This window comes from Panulirus ornatus, chromosome 7 (genome assembly GCF_036320965.1).
Source record: "Panulirus ornatus isolate Po-2019 chromosome 7, ASM3632096v1, whole genome shotgun sequence".
Lineage (NCBI taxonomy): Eukaryota > Metazoa > Arthropoda > Malacostraca > Decapoda > Palinuridae > Panulirus > Panulirus ornatus.
The window spans coordinates 19,376,755-19,396,409 of record NC_092230.1 but is presented as its reverse complement, the minus strand read 5'-3'; the positions used below and the strand labels follow the sequence as shown (position 1 = coordinate 19,396,409).

At 40.4% G+C, this 19,655-nt stretch overlaps 2 protein-coding genes across 4 annotated transcripts in view; one reads left to right on the top strand and one right to left on the bottom strand.

Annotated features, from left to right (window-relative positions):
- The window catches only part of Prosalpha5 (proteasome alpha5 subunit), a 326,150-nt gene that overhangs the window by 181,429 nt on the left and 125,066 nt on the right, over positions 1-19,655 (bottom strand). The window lies entirely within an intron of this gene.
- The window catches only part of LOC139749441 (transmembrane protein 164), a 148,452-nt gene that overhangs the window by 119,156 nt on the left and 9,641 nt on the right, over positions 1-19,655 (top strand). For all 3 annotated transcript variants that reach the window (XM_071663304.1, XM_071663306.1, XM_071663305.1), the window contains exon 7: positions 12,091-12,261. In XM_071663304.1, coding sequence (XP_071519405.1) covers positions 12,091-12,261 — 171 coding nt within the window. The remainder of the gene's footprint in view (positions 1-12,090; positions 12,262-19,655) is intronic.

Here is a 19,655-nt window from a genome sequence, read left to right as displayed (position 1 = left end):
GTTGAGATGTATAGGTATGTATATGTGCATGTGTGGACATGTATGTATATACATGTGTATGTTGGTGGGTTGGTCCATTCTTTCATCTGTTTCCTTGCGCTACCTCGCTAATGCGGGAGACAGCGACAAAGTATAATAAAAAAATATAAAACAATATAAAATAAAAAAGATTTTTTGGAAGGAGGTAAATAAAGTGCGTAAGGCAAGGGAACAAATGGGAACTTCAGTGAAGGGGGCTAATTGGGAGGTGATAACAAGTAGTGGTGATGTGAGAAGGAGGTGGAGTGAGTATTTTGAAGTTTTGTTGAATGTGTTTCATGATAGCGTGGCAGATATAGGGTGTTTTGGTTGAGGTGGTGCGCAAAGTGAGAGGGTTAGGGAGAATGATTTGGTAAACAGAGAGAGGTAGTAAAAGCTTTGTGGAAGATGAAAGCCGGCAAGGCAGTGGGTTTGGATGGTATTGCAGTGAAATTTTTAGAAAATGGGGGTGACTGTATTGTTGATTGGTTGGTAAGATTATTCAATGTATGTATGACTCATGGTGAAGTGCCTGAGGATTGGCGGAATGCTTGCATAGTGCCATTGTACAAAGGCAAAGGGGATAAAAGTGAGTGCTCAAATTACAGAGGTATAAGTTTGTTGAGTATTCCTGGGAAATTATATGGGAGGGTATAGATTGAGAGGGTGAAGGCATGTACAGAGCATCAGATTGGGAAAGAGCAAAGTGGCTTCAGAAGTGGTAGAGGATGTGTGGATCAGGTGTTTGCTTTACAGAATGTTTGTGAGAGAAGCAAATGGATTTGTATGTAGCATTTATGAATCTGGAGAAGGCATATGATAGAGTTGATAGAGATGCTCTGTGGAAGGTATTAAGAATATATGGATGGTGTGGGAGGCAAGTTGTTAGAAGCAGTGAAAAGTTTTTATCGAGGATGTAAGGCGTAAGTATGTGTAGGAAGAGAGGAAAGTGATTGGTTCTCAGTGAATGTTGGTTTGCAGCAGGGGTGTTTGATGTCTCCATAGTTGTTTAATTTGTTTATGGATGGGGTTGTTAGGGAGGTGAATGCAAGAGTTTTGGAAAGAGGGGCAAGTATGCAGTCTGTTGTGGATGAGAGAGCTTGGGAAGTGAGTCAGTTGTTTGCTGATGATACAGCGCTGGTGGCTGATCCAGGTGAGAAACTGCTGATAGCTGGTGACTGAGTTTGGTAAAGTGTGTGAAAGAAGAAAGCTGAGAGTAAATGTGAATAAGAGCAAGGTTATTAGGTACAGTAGGGTTGAGGGACAAGTCAACTGGGAGGTAAGTTTGAATGGAGAAAAACTGGAGGAAGTGAAGTGGTTTAGATATATGGGAGTGGATTTGGCAGCGGATGGAACCATGAAAGCAGAAGTGAATCGTATGGGTTTGGGAGGGGGCGAAAGTTTTGGGAAGCGTTGAAGAATGTGTAGAAGTCTGAGAACGTTAATCTCTGAAAGCAAAAATGGGTATGTTTGAAGGAATGGTGGTTCCAACAATGATATATGGTTGTGAGGCGTGGGCTGTAGATAGAGTTGTGCGAAGGGTGGATGTGCTGGAAATGAGATGTTTCAGGACAATATGTGGTGTGAGGTGGTTTGATCGAGTAAGTAATGAAAGGGTGAGAGGGAGGTGTGGTAATAAAAAGAGTGTCGTTGAGAGAGCAGAAGAGGGTGTTTTGAAATGGTTTAGTCACATGGAGAGAATGAGTGTGGAAAGATTGACAAAGAGGATATATGTGTCAGAGGTGGAGGGAACGAGAAGTGGGAGACCAAATTGGAGGTGGAAAGATGGAGTGAAAAAGATTTTGATTGATCAGGGCCTGAACATGCAGGAGGGTGAAGAGCGTGCAAGGAATAGAGTGAATTGGAACGATGTGGTATACTGGGGTGGACGTGCTGTCATTGGATTGAACTAGGGCATGTGAAGCGTCTTTGGTAAACCATGGAAAGTTCTGTGGGGCCTGGATGTGGAAAGGGAGCTGTGGTTTCGGTGCATTATACATGACAGCTAGAGACTGAGTGTGAACGAATGTGGCCTTTGTTGTCTTTTCCCAGCGCTACCTTACGCACATTCGGGGAGCGGCGGTTGTTATTTCATGTGTGGCGGGGTGGCGATGGAAATGAGTAAGGGCACACAGTATGAATTGTGTACATGTGTATATATGTATATGTCTGTGTGTATATATATATATGTATACGTTGAGATGTATAGGTATGTATATGTGCATGTGTGGACATGTATGTATATACATGTGTATGTTGGTGGGTTGGTCCATTCTTTCATCTGTTTCCTTGCGCTACCTCGCTAATGCGGGAGACAGCGACAAAGTATAATAAAAAAATATAAAACAATATAAAATAAAAAAGATTTTTTGGAAGGAGGTAAATAAAGTGCGTAAGGCAAGGGAACAAATGGGAACTTCAGTGAAGGGGGCTAATGGGGAGGTGATAACAAGTAGTGGTGATGTGAGAAGGAGGTGGAATGAGTATTTTGAAGTTTTGTTGAATGTGTTTCATGATAGAGTGGCAGATATAGGGTGTTTTGGTTGAGGTGGTGCGCAAAGTGAGAGGGTTAGGGAAAATGATTTGGTAAACAGAGAAGAGGTAGTAAAAGCTTTGCGGAAGATGAAAGCCGGCAAGGCAGTGGGTCTGGATGGTATTGCAGTGGAATTTTTTTAAAAAAAAGGGGGTGACTGTGTTGTTGACTGGTTGGTAAGGTTATTTAATGTATGTATGATTCATGGTGAGGTGCCTGAGGATTGGCGGAATGTTTGCATAGTGCCATTGTACAAAGGCAAAGGGGACAAAGGTGAGTGCTCAAATTACAGAGGTTTAAGTTTGTTGAGTATTCCTGGTAAATTATATGGGAGGGTATTGATTGAGAGGGTGAAGGCATGTACAGAGCATCAGATTGGGGAAGAGCAGTGTGGTTTCAGAAGTGGCAGAGGATGTGTGGATCAGGTGTTTGCTTTGAGGAATGTATGTGAGAAATACTTAGAAAAGCAAATGAATTTGTATGTAGCATTTATGGATCTGGAGAAGGCATATGATAGAGCTGACAGAGATGCTCTGTGGAAGGTATTAAGAATATATGGTGTGGGAGGCAAGTTGTTAGAAGCAGTGAAAAGTTTTTATCGAGGATGTAAGGCATGTGTATGTGTAGGAAGAGAGGAAAGTGATTGGCTCTCAGTGAATGTAGGTTTCGGCAGGGGTGTGTGATGTCTCCATGGTTGTTTGATTTGTTTATGGATGGGGTTGTTAGGGAGGTGAATGCAAGAATTTTGGAAAGAGGGGCAAGTATGCAGTCTGTTGTGGATGAGAGAGCTTGGGAAGTGAGTCAGTTGTTTGCTGATGATACAGCGCTGGTGGATGATTCTTGTGAGAAACTGCAATAGCTGGTGACTGAGTTTGGTAAAGTGTGTGAAAGAAGAAAGTTGAGAGTAAATGTGAATAAGAGCAAGGTTATTAGGTACAGTAGGGTTGAGGGTCAAGTCAATTGGGAGGTAAGTTTGAATGGAGAAAAACTGGAGGAAGTGAAGTGTTTTAGATATCTGGGAGTGGATCTGGCAGCGGATGGAACCATGGAAGTGGAAGTGAATCAATGGGTTTGGGAGGGGGCGAAAATTCTGGGAGCCTTGAAGAATGTGTAGAAGTTGAGAACATTATCTCTGAAAGCAAAAATGGGTATGTTTGAGGGAATAGTGGTTCCAACAATGTTGCATGGGTGCGAGGCATGGGCTATGGATAGAGTTGTGCGCAGGAGGATGGATGTGCTGGAAATGAGATGTTTGAGGACAATATGTGGTGTGAGGTGTTTTGATTGAGTAAGTAATAATAGGGTAAGAGAGATGTGTGGTAATAAAAAGAGTGTGGTTGAGAGAGCAGAAGAGGGTGTTTTGAAATGGTTTGGTCACATGGAGAGAATGAGTGAGGAAAGATTGACCAAGAGGATATATATGTCAGAGGTGGAGGGAATGAGAAGTGGGAGACCAAATTAGAGGTGGAAAGATGGAGTGAAAAAAATTTTGAGTGATCAGGGCCTGAACATGCAGGAGGGTGAAAGGCATGCAAGGAATAGAGTGAATTGGAACGATGTGGTATACTGGGGTTGTCATGCTGTCAGTGGATTGAACCAGGGCATGTGAAGCGTCTGGGGTAAACCATGGAAAGTTCTGTAGGGCCTGGATGTGGAAAGGGAGCTGTGGTTTCGGTGCATTATTACATGACAGCTAGAGACTGAGTGTGAACGAATGGGGCCTTTGTTGTCTTTTCCTAGTGCTACCTTGCACACATGAGAGGGGAGGGGGTTGTTATTTCATGTGTGGCGAGGTGGCGATGGGAATGAATAAAGGTAGACAGTATGAATTATGTGCATGTGTATATATGTATATGTCTGTATGTGTATATATATATGTATATGTTGAGATGTATAGGTATGTATATATGCATGTGTGGACGTGTATGTATATACATGTGTATGTAGGTGGGTTGGGCCATTCTTTCATCTGTTTCCTTGTGCTACCTCGCTAATGTGGGAGACAGTGACAAAGCAAAATAAGTAAATGTAAATAAATGAATATTATATTATACTTCATTGCTGTCTCCTGCATTAGCGAGGAAGCGCTAGGAAACAGACAAAAGAATGGCCCAACCCACCCACATAGACATATTTATACATACACCTTCACACACACTTATACATACCTATACATTTCAACGTATACATATATATACATACACAGACATATACATATATATACATGTACATAATTCATACTTGCGGGCTTTATTCATTCCCGTTGCCACTACACTATACATGGAATGACACCCCCTCCCTCCATCCATGCGCAAGGTAGCGCTAGGAAAAGACAACAAAGGCCACATTCGTTCACGCTCCGTCTCCAGCTGTCATGTCTAATGCACCGAAACCACTGCTCCCTTTCCACATCCAGGCTCCACAAAACTTTCCAAGGTTTATCTCAGACACTTTACATGTCCTTGTTCAATCCATTGACAGCATGTTGACCCTGGTATACCACATTGTTCCAATTCACTCTATTCCTTGCACGCCTTTCATCCTCCTGCATGTTCAGGCAACTGATCGCTCAAAATCTTTTTCACTCCATCCTTCCACCTCGAATTTGGTGTCCCACTTCTCATCGTTCCCTCCACCTCTGACGTATATATCCTTTTGTCAGTCTTTCCTCACTCATTCTCTCCATGTGACCAAATCATTTCAATACACCCTCTTCTGCTCTCTCAACCACACTCTTTTTATTGCCACACATCTCTGTTATCCTTTCATTACTTACTCTATCAAACCACCTCACACCACATATTGTTGTTAAACATCTCATTTCCAGCACATCCACCCTCCTCCACACTACCCTATCTATAGCCCACGCCTCACAATCATATAGCATTGTTGGAACCACTATTCCTTCAAACATACCCATTTTTGCTTTCCAAATTAACGTTCTCGACTTCCACACATTCTTAAACGCTCTCAGAACCTTTTCCCCCTCCCCCACCCTGTGGCTCACTTTCACTTCCATGGTCCCATCCGCTGCCAAATCCACTCCCAGATATCTAAAACACTTCACTTCCTCCAGTTTTTCTCCATTCAAACTTACCTCCTAATTGACTTGTTCCTCAACCCTACTGTATGTAATAACCTTGCTCTTATTCACATTTACTCTTAGCTCTCTTCTTTCACACACCTTACCAATCTCAGTCACTAGCTTTTGCAGTTTCTCATCCAAATCAGCCACCAGCACTGTATCATCTGCGAACAGCAATTGACTCACTTCCCAAGCCTTCTCATCCACAACAGACTGCATACTTGCCCTCTCTCCAAAACTCTTGCATTCACCTCCCTAACAACCCCATCCATAAAAAATTAAACAACCACGGAGACATCAAACACCCCTGTCGCAAACCGACATTCAATGGGTACCAGTCACTTTCCTCTCTTCCTGCTCGTACACATGCCTTACATCCTTGATAAAAACTTTTCACTGCTTCTAGCAACTTACCTCCCACACCATATACTCTTAATACCTTCCACAGAGCATCTTTATCAACTCTGTTATATGCCTTCTCCAGATCCATAAATCGTACATACAAATCCATTTGTTTTTCTAAGTATTTCTCATACATTCTTCAAATGTATGAGATCTACACGTCCTCTACCACTTCTGAAACCACACTGCTCTTCCCCGATCTGATGCTGTGTACATGCCTTCACCCTCTCAATCTATACCCTCCCATATAATTTCCCACGAATACTCAACAAATTTATACATCTGTAATTTGAACACTCACCTTCATCCCTTTGCCTCTGTACAGTGGCACTATGTATGCATTCTGCCAATCCTCAGGCACTTCATCATGAGCCATACATACATTGAGTATCCTCACCAACCAGTCAACAACACTGTCACCCCCTTTTTTAATAAATTCCAATGCAATACCATCCAAACTCGCTGCCTTGCAAGCTTTCATCTTCTGCAAAGCTTTTACTACCTCTTCTCTGTTTGCCAAATCATTCTCCCTAACCCTCTCACTTCGCACACCACCTCGACCAAAGCACCCTATATCTGCCACTCTATCATCTAATACATTCGACAAACCTTCAAAATACTCACTCCATCTCCTCACATCACCACCACTTGTTATCACCTCCCATTACACCCTTCACAGATGTTCCCATTTGTTCTCTTGACTTATGCACTTTATTTACTTCCTTCCAAAACATCTTTTTATTCTCCCTAAAATTTAATGATACTCTCTCACCCCAACTCTCATTTGCCCTCTTTTTCACGTCTTGCACCTTTCTCTTGACCTCCTGCCTCTTTCTTTTATACATCTCCCAGTCATTTGCATTCTTTCCCTGCAAAAATTGTCCAAATGCCTCCTTCTTCTCTCTCACTAACAATCTTTCTTCATCCCACCACTCTACCCTTTCTAATTTGCCCACCTCCCACTCTTCTCATGTCACAAACATCTTTTGCACAAGCCATCACAGCTTCCCTAAATACATCCCATTACTCCCCCACTTCCCCTACCTCTTTTGCTCTCACCCTTTTCCATCCTGCACTCAGTCTCTCCTGGTACTTCCTCACACAAGTCTCCTTCCCAAGCTCACTTACTCTCACCACCCTCTTCACCCCAACATTTTCTTTTCTTTTCTGAAAACCTCTGCAAATCTTCACCTTCGCCTCCAAAAGATAATGATCAGACATCCCTCTCAGCACATTAACATTAGTCTCTCAGAGGAAAAAGTAGCCTACATTATACTTAACTATGTTTCAGTTAATTACACTAATAACCAATGAAACAACAGTGTCTATTTGTTCATTTTCTTTATACAAATGAAATATTTTGGTAATGAGATTTTTTGTGCAAAAGCATATTAATTTGTTTTAGTGGCCTAAACTCCCATGATTACTGTTATCAGCAGCTGCTTTATTTTAGTAGATGTATGTTTTTGTTGTTCCAAAATGGTTGAAGTGTGGTATTAAACTTACTTTTGTACATCACCTGCCAGATTTATTGTGAAATAAAGCACTAAATTCTTTGAAATACAGTGATGCTGAAGTAACCTCAAGCAAAGCCACAGCTTATCAAAATTCCAGTATATTTTGAGTACATGAGTAAAATAATGTTTTTACATCATCTTATTTTGAGCTTGATACTATTATCTTTAAAGAGCTCATGATTAAATCTCCCTCCACTGAATATGTTCATTGGTGGTAGTGTTATTTGTGGCATAGTGGTGATATAAGCGGTAATGGTAGTAATGTTATTTTTAGTGGTGATAGTGGAAGTGCTTGTTGTGGTTGCTGTAGCAGTAGAAGTATGATATTAATTGTAATAGGGTAGGAGTATTTGATTCACATCTCAGTTCAAGCTTCCATTTACATCCTTTATGAGTAGTCCATTGATAAGCACATTAAGAAGTCATGATGTTTTTTCAAAACTACAGAATATGTTCACTCTAATAATTTTTCTTTTCACACTCTTTTTTTTGGATACTCCACTCAAAATATCTTAAGTAATATCTGTAATCTGTGTGATGAGTTACTTATGATGAACATTCATGTATATTACTTTTAACTTGCTCATGCAAATTGAATTTTCTTTTTTTTTTCATTTATTCATGCCATTAGCATCTCAGTGATTGATCACATAGGTAGGACATTTTACACTAATTATCTTATTGAAAGATAATACAGCTTATAACTGCAGTTGAATTGAAATTTAGCCCACCAGCATTTTTTTTTATTATTATTATTATTTTGCTTTGTCGCTGTCTCCCGCGTTTGCGAGGTAGCGCAAGGAAACAGACGAAAAAAATGGCCCAACCCACCCCCATACACATGTATATACATACACGTCCACACACACAAATATACATACCTATACATCTCAATTTATACAGAATTTTTCAATGATGCAGTTGATATGCTCAGCATTCACACAGTTTATTAATCATGTCACTTGTTGAATATGTCAATATTTTATTTTTTGTTAGATGATCATGTCTCTTGTTAGTTATTTTCACACTAAAATAATCATGTCATTTGTTTGTATGAAGTTACTTAAGAAGTCTAGTCCATGTCCCTTGTCTAGTTATTCAAGATGCCTAATATCATGGCATTTGTAAAGCTATTTAAGATACTTATATGGGGTAGGGGAGAAAGAATTTTTCCATATTCCCTGTGTGTCATAGGAAACCTTTCCATTATTGTATTTCTGTTTCTGAGAGATGGAACAGGAGGAGCCAAACAGGGAGTGCTCATCCCCCTCAAAGACTCAGGCCGGGATGTCTGAATGTGTGAATGAAAATAATGAGGAGGAGATATAGGTAGTGTGTGTGTGAGCAAAGAAACCTGGATTGTCTGGCTCTGAGAGAAACATAGCTCAAGGGTAAATGGGAAAAATGGTTTAGAAATGTTTTTAGGAGCAAAGTCAGGAGTTGGTGAGAGGACAAGGGCTAAGGAAGGAATAGCACTACTGCTGAGTCAAGAGTTGTGGGAGTGTGTGAGAGTGTAAGGAGGTGAGCTTTAGACCAATGTGGATAAGAATTTAAGTGGATGGCAAGAGATGGGTGATTATTAGTGCTTATGCACCTGACCATAAGAAGAAAGATGATGAGAGGCAAGTGTTTAGGAAGTAGCTGAGTGAGTGTGTCAGCAGTTTGATGCAAGAGACCTGGTATCAGTAATGGGTGGTGTAAATGAAAGATGAGTAATGTGCCAGATAAGATTATAACTGGAAGGCCTGGGGTATTCAGTAAAGTGAATGGAAATGATGAACAGCTTGTGGAGTTGTATGCTGAAAAAGGACTGGTGATTGGGAATACTTGGTTTTTAAAATATATGAATGTGAGATGGGAAGATGGTCAGTGGGCATTACTGGATCACATATTAATTGATAGCAATGTAAAAGAGAGAATTTTGAATGTGAATGTGCTGAGAGGGGCAGCTGGTGGAATGTCTGATCACTACCATGTGTGAGGTTGAAGATTTTATGAGGTTTTGGAAAAGAGGAAACATTATCAGTGTGAAGAGACTGGTGAGAATATGTGAGCTTGGAAAAGATACTTGTTTGAAGAAGTACCAGGAAAGAATGAGTATAAAATGGCAAAAGGTGAGAATGAGTAAAGCTTGGCATTGGGTAAGAAAGAGGAGGTATTTAGTGAAGCAGTGTTGGCATGTGCGAGATGTCCATGTCATGCGAAAGTTGGGCAGTAGGCAGATTAGAAATGATAGTGAGTGGTAGGATGAGGAAATAGAGTTGTGAGTTAAAGAGGAAAAAGAAGAATTTGGTTAGTACTTACAGAGAAGGAGTGCAAATGATTGGAAGATTAGGAAGGGTAGTGAGTGGTAGGATTAGAGGTAAAGTTGTTTGTGAAAAAGAAAAAAAAAGACATTTGGGTGGTACTGACAAGGAAGGAGTGCAAATGATTGGGAGATGTATAAGAATAAGTTGCAGGAGGTCAAGAAGGTGTAGGGGTTGAAAAAGAGAGCAGTTTAGATTTAGGATGAACAAGATCAGTAAACTTTAGGGATAGTAAGATATTTTGGAAAGAGTACAATAATGTGTGAAAAACGAGAGAATAATGGAAACATTGGTGTAAAGGGCAGAGAAGGAAGTGGTAACAGGTAGTGATCAAATGAGGAGATGGATTGAGTATTTTGATGACTGTCGAGTGTATTTGATGATATGGTGGCAGATGTAGGATGTTTGGATCAGGTTGTTGTGCAAACTTTGAGTTATGGAGAGTGATTTGGTGAAAGCCTTATGTAAGATGAAATGTGGCAAAGCAGCTCAAGTGGATGATATTGCAGTTGAATTTCTTAAGAAAGGTGGGTGGCTGTGTTGCTGAATGTTTAATTAGGATTTTCAACATATGTATGGTTCATGGTGAGGGATAAAGGTGAGTGTTTGAATTACAGAGGTACAAGTTTGTTGAGTGTAACTGGTAGGTTGTATGGGTGAGTGGTGATTGAGAGGATGATGGCAAGAGGATGAGTGTGATGTATTGAACATCAGATTGGGGAGGAACAGTGTGACTTCAGAGAAGATGGAGGATATGTGTACCAAATGTTTGCTTTAAAGAATGTGTATGAGAAACACTTATAGAAACAGAAGGATTTATCTTTGGCATTTATGGATCTGGAGAAAGCAGGTAAGAGGGTTGATAGAGATGTCTTGTGGGAAGTCTTAAGAATATAAGGTGTGCGAGGAAAGTTGTTACAAACAGTGAGAAGTGTGTGTGTGTGTGTGTGTATGAGTAGGAAGAGAGGAGAGGGAGTGGTTCCAAGTAAAGGTTGGTCTGCAGCAGTGTTGGGTGATGTCATCATGACTGTTTGATTTGTTTATGGATGGGGTGATTATGGAGATAAATGCAAGAGTCTTAGAGAAAGGGGTGAGTATGCAGTCTATAGGGAACGAGAAGGCCTAGGAAGTGAGTCAGTTGTTGTTTGCCGATGAACACTACTGGTGGCTGATTCGAGTGAGAAATTGCAAAAGTTGGTGATAATTTGGAAGTGTGTGTGAAAGGAGGAAGTTGGGAGTAAATATAAGTAAAAGCAAGGTAATTAGGTTTAATAGGGTTGAGGGACAAGTTTGCTGGGATGCGAGTTTGAATGGAAAAAATTGGAGGAAATGAAGTGTTTTATATACCTGGGAGTGGACATAGTAGTGTATGGAACCAGAGAAATGGATGTGAGTCATAGGGTGGGTGAGTAGGTGCAGGTTCTGGGAGCACTGAAGAATGTGTGAAAAGAGAGATCATTACTTGGGAGGGCAAAAATGGGTATGTTTGAAGGTATAGTAGTGCCAACAATATGATATGGATGCGAGGCATGTGCTATAGATGATTTGCAGAGGAGGGTGGACGTGTTGGAAATTATATGTTTTAGTACAATATGTGGTTTTATGTGGTTTGATCGAGTAAATACTGAAAGGGTGAGAGAGAGGTATGGCAATAGAAAGAGTGGTTTTGAGAGCTGAAAAGGGTATGCTGTTTGGGCATCGTAGAATGAGAGGAAAGGTTGATAAGGAGGGTGTATATATCAGAAGTGGAGGGAACAAGAAGGGGGGACCAAACTGGAAATTGAAGGATGAAGTGAAAAAGATTTCGAGTGATCAGGGCCTGAACGTGCAAGAGGGTTAAAGGCATGCACAAGATAGAGTGAATTTAAATGATGTGGTATACAGGGGTGGACACTCTCTCGATGTACAGAAGCAGGTCATGTTAATTGGCTGGCATAAACCATGGAAATGCCTGTGGGGCCTGGTGGATAGGGAGCTGTGGTTTTGGTGCAATACTCAGGACATCGAGAGAATGGATCCGAACTAATGTAGCCTTTTTTTGTGTGTTCGTGGCACTACCTCAGAAACATGGAAAATGGCTATCAAGTATGAGAAAAGGCCAAATTATTCAAGATACTCAATAATCATGTTACTTGCTGAGTTATTGAAAATGCTTTGTCATGTATCACTTTTTAGGCCATTCAGAATGCCCAGAAAAACAGTTTGATTAATGAGATTTCTTTCCATCAGGCTTCTCAGGTAAACTTAAACAACATGTTGTGCCCAGCCATAAGTGATCCTTTCTATGGTCCAAATTACCGGATTGCAGCCATGGTTCATCAGTCAATATGTGTCCCATTGATCAGCAAGACTTTCTGCATCGTGGCAAACTTTTTCATCACCAAATTTCCTCCTACAAAAGTAAGAGTAATGAAAACCTTTATGATACTTATTCCTGTAATGACATTTATACAAAGAATTTTAAACAGCAACAGAGCACTGGGTCTCTTTGAGACTGTCTGTTACACTGGAAGAGATATGAAAATCATAGATCAATGGGGTAAGAGTAGAAATACATATGTATTAGAAATAGAATGATATAAACTTTTCATGTGGCTCAGGAGGTAAAATGATGTCATTTATGGATTTGAAGCAAAATATTTACAAAGTCTAGTCTTAAACATTTCTATGTTACTACTTTTAACTAGTCTAATTGGTAAATCATTCCTTATGTTGTAACATTCCTGTTGAAAAAGTATTTTGCCTCATTCAAGATAAATTGTTAGTGAAGTCAGATGAATCTATTCCTATATAAGTTGTTAGATTGAGATTATCAGTGCCTTTGATAAATTTGAATGCCTTTATCAGATCACCCCTTAACCTTCTCTTTTCTAAACTTAATAGATTTGAGTTTAGTCCTCTTTCATAGGATTTGTTTCTCAATCTGGGAATCATCCTGTTAGCTCTTCTCTGTATTCTCCATTCTGTCTATGTCTTTCCTGAAGTGGGGTGGCCAAAACTGAACACAATATTCAAGATGGGAACACACGAGTGACTTGTAAAGAGTAAAGACAAAATCTCTGGACTTACAATCAGTAGCCCTACCTATAAATCTAAGAATTTTGTCCACCTTTTAAGCTGCTTCTGTGCACTGTCTACTTTGCTTTTGATCATCAGAAATCATTTCTGTGGTCTTTTTTCTTATTTACCTTTTGCAGGTCAACATAATTCATACTGTAGCTTGCCTTTTTATTTTTACTACTGACATGTAAAACTTTGCACTTAAAAATATCAAAATTCTGTTGATAACCATGCTGAGAATCATTTATTAAGTGCTGGCCTTCTAAATGATGTACAGTCTTATCCAGAATGATGGTTTTCATAAGTTTACCAACTACAGACATTAAACTGATTGAAAATGGGTGTTTCGTTATTTCTACCATATACTTTGCTTTGGCACAAATGTTCCCTCCACTGTTTTGAACCTTTTACTGTATCTTTCCCAAGCTATGTTCATATTGCTTTCATTTAGAATATCATTTCTAGTTAGCTTGTCAAAAGCTATATTGATATTTTTCGTTACACTCATGTAGATTAGCATTGCGGGCAATGATGAAAGTTAACTCAAAAGTCATTTGCCAGTGATCACATATAGCAAATCTTTCTCTGACTTCAACATTGTTAACAAGATTCTCATTTGCAGTTAGAACTAAATCTAATATATTTGTGTCATGTGTTTGTATATCAGCTAATTGTATTAGGGCACCATCAAGCAGATTTATGTAAAGCACAAGCCTCAAGCTAGTGGAAAGGGACTCTTCTCACGTAGATAATAGTATGTTAGAATCTCCTACTTTCATCAAATTACTTTCATTGCTAATTTATTTTTTCTTATCATATAATCTTTCATTTACCTCTGGTGTCTGTGCTGGAGGCCTATAAATTAATCCCAATGTTATTTTCTTTTGAAACTCATCTTTGATTTTTACAAAGTTAGGTAGATTTTATCACCAGTTGCATATAGCTTTCGCTTAAAATTTGGATCATTATGATTTGTTTTATGAGCTATACCTCACATGAAATCAGTGAAGAAATGTGTTGTTACTTCTCTTAGAGGAGAGATTCTGGGATGAGGAGACAGTATATACAAATGAGAGAGGATATGGCAAAAGAAATGAAATACAGATCTAAAGGGAAGTCATGTAGTAGTACATTGTAGTCTATTTATCTTGATATGCTCAAGCAATTTAGGGAAGGCTGCTCATGATGGGTTTGCAGTATGAAATTTCGATTGGATGATTATTTCACCCACAAACAAAGCCCGAAAGAGAGCTTTTGTCCATTTGCAGATGAAAGCATTGTTTTACCCTCCTTTATGAGGTGCATCTATGAAAAGTCACCCTCTTTGATCATAGAATATATAAGGCCAACAGATGGTACCCCACTTAACCCAATGATCATCAAGGTCTGTGATGTCATGGTGAGGTAGTATCAAATCACCATCCACCACCATTCACTTGCTCAGTTGTGTTGTGCCAACCTCCTAAACATGCTTGCTATTAGCTTCCAATGTTTTCACTTTCATTTCTGACTGCCAGTGATGTTGGATTAATATACTCTCTCATAATGTTTTCCATAATATTAGTTTTAAAGTACTTTGTTATATCTTAAGAACTGGTGCCAGCTGGAGATAACCTGAGCATTATGGAGTATTATCTCCATTATGAGTATTACCCATATCTCCATTATGAGTATTACCCAGCAGTAGACAGTGTGTCATGACTCATCACCATGTTAATCTTCAAGGTCAAGGTCACTGCTAAGGTCAGTGTTCAAAGCTGGGGTTTTAGTTTTCTTGCATCTGGTTCATAACTCTGGAACCTATAGAGGGAGAGGGATGTTACTTTTTACATTACAAATATTATTAACCACCTGATACCAAAGGCCTAACCTTTAAGGATAAGATCACAGATATTTAGTAATATAGAATTATTCACTTCCAACATACTTTTGGAGGCAGAGGAGGGATTGGGATGCTATTTTGTGCGAGTATTACGAACCATAAGACAAAGTGCCATACTCATCCCAAGATCGACACAACAGGGGATGTAGAACATATTATTAATGTCTGCAACATACTCTTGAACCATTATAGGGATTGGGATGATTCTTTGTATGAGTATTACCTACTACCACATGATGTCTCATGATTCACTCTTCAAGTATGGTACTTTTTTATTATACTTTGTCGCTGTCTCCCATGTTAGCGAGGTAGCGCAAGGAAACAGACGAAAGAATGGCCCAACCCACCCACATACACATGTATATACATACTCGTCCACACATGCACGTATACATACCTATACATCTCAACATATACATATATATATACACACACAGACATATACACATGTACATAATTCGTACTGTCTGCCCTTATTCATTCCCGTCGCCACCCCGCCACACATGAAATAACAACCCCCTCCCCCTGCATGTGCACGAGTAGCGCTAGGAAAAGACAACAAAGGCCACATTCGTTCACCAGTCTCTAGCTGTCATGTATAATGCACCAAAACAACAGTGTCCTTTCCACATCCAGGCTCCACAGAACTTTCCATGGTTTACCCCAGATGCTTCACATGCCCTGGTTCAATCCATTGACAGCATGTCCACCCCAGTATACCATATCGTTCCAATTCACTCTATTCCTCGCACACCTCCCACCCTCGTGTATGTTCAGGCCCCGATCACTCAAAATTTTTTTCACTCCATCTTTCCACCTCCAATTTGGTCTCCCACTTTTCCTCGTTCCCTCCACCTCTTGACACATATATCCTTTCTGTCAATCTCTCCTCACTCATTCTCTCCATGTGACCAAACCATTTCAAAACACCCTCTTCTGGTCTCTCAACCACACTCTATTACCACACATCTCTCTTACCCTTTTATTACTTACTCGATCAGACCACCTCACACCACATATTGCCCTCAAACATCTCATTTCCAGCACATCCACCCTCCTCCGCACAACTCTATCTATAGCCCACGCCTCGCAACCATATAACATTGTCGGAACCACTGTTCCTTCAAACATACCCATTTTTGCTTTGCAAGATAACATTCTCGACTTCCACACATTCTTCAACACTCCCAAAACTTTCACCCCCTCCCCTACCCTATGATTCACTTCCACTTTCATGGCTCCATCTGCTGCCAAATCCACTCCTAGATATCTAAAACATTTCACTTCCTCCAGTTTTTCTCCATTCAAACTTACCTCCCAATTGACTTGTCCCTCAACCCTACTGTACCTAATAACCTTGCTCTTATTCACATTTACTCTCAGCTTTCTTCTTTCACAAACTTTACCAAACTCAATCACCAGCATCGGCAGTTTCTCACCCGAATCATCCACCAGCGCTGTATCATCAGTGAAGAACAACTGACTCACTTCCCAAGCCCTCTCAACCCCATCCATAAACAAATTAAACATCCATGGAGACATCACGCACCCCTGCCACAAACCTACATTCACAGAGGACCAATCACTTTTCCCTCTTCCTACATGTACACATGCCTTACATCCTCAATAAAAACTTTTCACTGCTTCTAACAACTTGCCTCCCACACCATATATTCTTAATACCTTCCACAGAGCATCTCTATCAACTCTATCATATGCCTTCTCCAGATCCATAAATGCTACATACAAATCCGTTTGCTTTTCTAAGTATTTCTCACATACATTCCTCAAAGCAAACACCTGATCCACACATCCTCTACCACTTCTGAAACCACATTGCTCTTCCCCAATCTGATGCTCTGTACATGCCTTCACCCTCTCAATCAATACCCTCCCATATAATTTCCCAGGAATACTCAACAAACTTATACCTCTGTAATTTGAGCACTCACTTTTATCCCCTTTGCCTTTGTACAATGGCACTACCCAAGCATTCCGCCAGTTCTCAGGTACCTCACCATAAGTCATACATACATTAAATAACCTTACCAACCAGTCAACAATACAGTCACCCCCTTTTTTAATAAATTCCACTGCAATACCATCCAAACCCGCTGCCTTGCCAGCTTTCCTCTTCCGCAAAGCTTTTCCTACCTCTTCTCTGTTTACCAAATCATTCTCCCTAACCCTCTCACTTTGCCTACTACCTCGACCAAAACACCCTATATCTGTCATTATATCATCGAACACATTCAACAAACCTTCAAAATACTCACTCCATCTCCTTCTCACATCACCACTATTTGTTATCACCTCCCCATTAGCCCCCTTCACTGATGTTCCCATTTGTTCCCTAGTCTTACGCACTTTATTTACCTTCTTCCAAAACATCTTTTTATTCTCCCTAAAATTTAATGATACTCTCTCACCCCAACTCTCAAGTATGGTAGTGATCACTTTGTTTACTGCTCTGTATCTTTGAAGAAAAGGAGGGATTGCATTGATTTTCTTTTTCTTTCATATTTGTTTATCATTTCCCATGTTAGTGAGGTATTGACAGGAACAGACAAATAAATATATTGTGCAAGTATTAACCAACATCAAGTTGGGTTCCAAAGCCACCTGCAAGAATATGTCATGACCCACCCAGACAGCTGCACCCTTAGATTTATTTTACAGGAATATCATACCATCATGCTAGGTGTTGCTGCTACCCTTACTTTCAATGTCAAAGCTGGAACCGTACTTTTACACAAATAGTAATTACCAATGGACAGTGCAATGTACTCTGTGTATACTCAAGTACAGGTTGAGCATCCCTAATCCAAAAATCTGAAATCCGAAATGTTTTGAGCGGTGACATAACGTTACAAATGAAAGATTCCACACCTTACCTTACTTGCCCATGCTGGGCTCTGACGCTATGTTGGCACCACTCTGTTACAAACCATTGTATCCACCAGGCCTGTGTGCATTACTCTCTGTTTTTTGCTTATTCTCTGCTCTTTGTGAATAAATGTAAGAAAGTTATTGCTTATGAGTAGCATATAAATTCAGAGTCAGGAATGAAGGTGATGCCAAACAACCACAGATTGTCCACATGGGTGGCTGACATGATGCCTTAACTTTCTGATGGTTCATTGTTACACAAACTTTGTTTCCTGCTCAAAAATATCAAGAATATTGTGTACATTACATTCAGGCTCTGTGGATAAGTTGTATATGAAACACAAATGGATTTTTTTTTTAGACTTTGGTCCTATCCCCAAAATATCTCATTATCTATTATCCATCATGACAGATGTGTTCAATAGGATGGTATGGAAACAAATGGAGTAGAGCTGAGACATACCTCAACATTTCAACCATTCAACACTCTTCCTCGGGAGGTGCTGATACCAGCATTCGGTGGGACTGTGTTCCCCAGCAAGTGATGGTCACCCCCCATTGAATCACTTATCCTGTTGCCTTCACCTGTTCACAGCAATCTCTGCTGCCTGATGTGACCAGCAGATGAACCCAGACCTTGTGTTAACATTTTTCTTAATCCCTTCCTCTAGGCAAGCTCTCACACTATCACTAATTGGTTTATCACTTGCCTTTAGCTGCATTGGCATCTACTGTTTAGTGATAGTGTGAGGGCTTACCTAGAGGAAGGGAATATGAACAACATTAACACAAGGTTTGGGTTCATCTCCTGGTCACATCAGGCAGTGGAGATCACTGTGAATGGGTGGGAACAGCAGGACAAGCAATCCAATCCAATCCAAGGCATCTGACTAGGTGACCATCACTTGCTGGAGTGTATGGTTCCACTGAATGCTGGAAACATTATCTCCTGAGGAAGACAGTTGGACAGTCAAAACATTGAGGTATGTCTCAGCTGTAACCCACTTGTTTCCATACCATCCTGTTTTCCACATATCTCATTATGTTTTTTTTTTTTTTTTTTTGCTGTCTCCCGCGTTTGCGAGGTAGCGCAAGGAAACAGACGAAAGAAATGGCCCAACCCACCCACATAAACATGTATATACATACATCCACACACGCAAATATACATACCTACACAGCTTTCCCCAGACACTTCACATGCCTTGATTCAATCCACTGACAGCACGTCAACCCCGGTATACCACATTGCTCCAATTCACTCTATTCCTTGCCCTCCCTTCACCCTCCTGCATGTTCAGGCCCCGATCACACAAAATCTTTTTCACTCCATCTTTCCACCTCCAATTTGGTCTCCCTCTTCTCCTCGTTCCCTCCACCTCCGACACATATATCCTCTTGGTCAATCTTTCCTCACTCATTCTCTCCATGTGCCCAAACCATTTCAAAACACCCTCTTCTGCTCTCTCAACCACACTCTTTTTATTTCCACACATCTCTCTTACCCTTACGGTACTTACTCGATCAAACCACCTCACACCACACATTGTCCTCAAACATCTCATTTCCAGCACCTCCATCCTCCTGCGCACAACTCTATCCATAGCCCACGCCTCGCAACCATACAACATTGTTGGAACCACTATTCCTTCAAACATACCCATTTTTGCTTTCCGAGATAATGTTCTCGACTTCCACACATTCTTCAAGGCTCCCAGAATTTTCGCCCCCTCCCCCACCCTATGAACCACTTCCGCTTCCATGGTTCCATCCGCTGCCAGATCCACTCCCAGATATCTAAAACACTTCACTTCCTCCAGTTTTTCTCCATTCAAACTCACCTCCCAATTGACTTGACCCTCATCCCTACTGTACCTAATAACCTTGCTCTTATTCACATTTACTCTTAACTTTCTTCTTTCACACACTTTACCAAACTCAGTCACCAGCTTCTGCAGTTTCG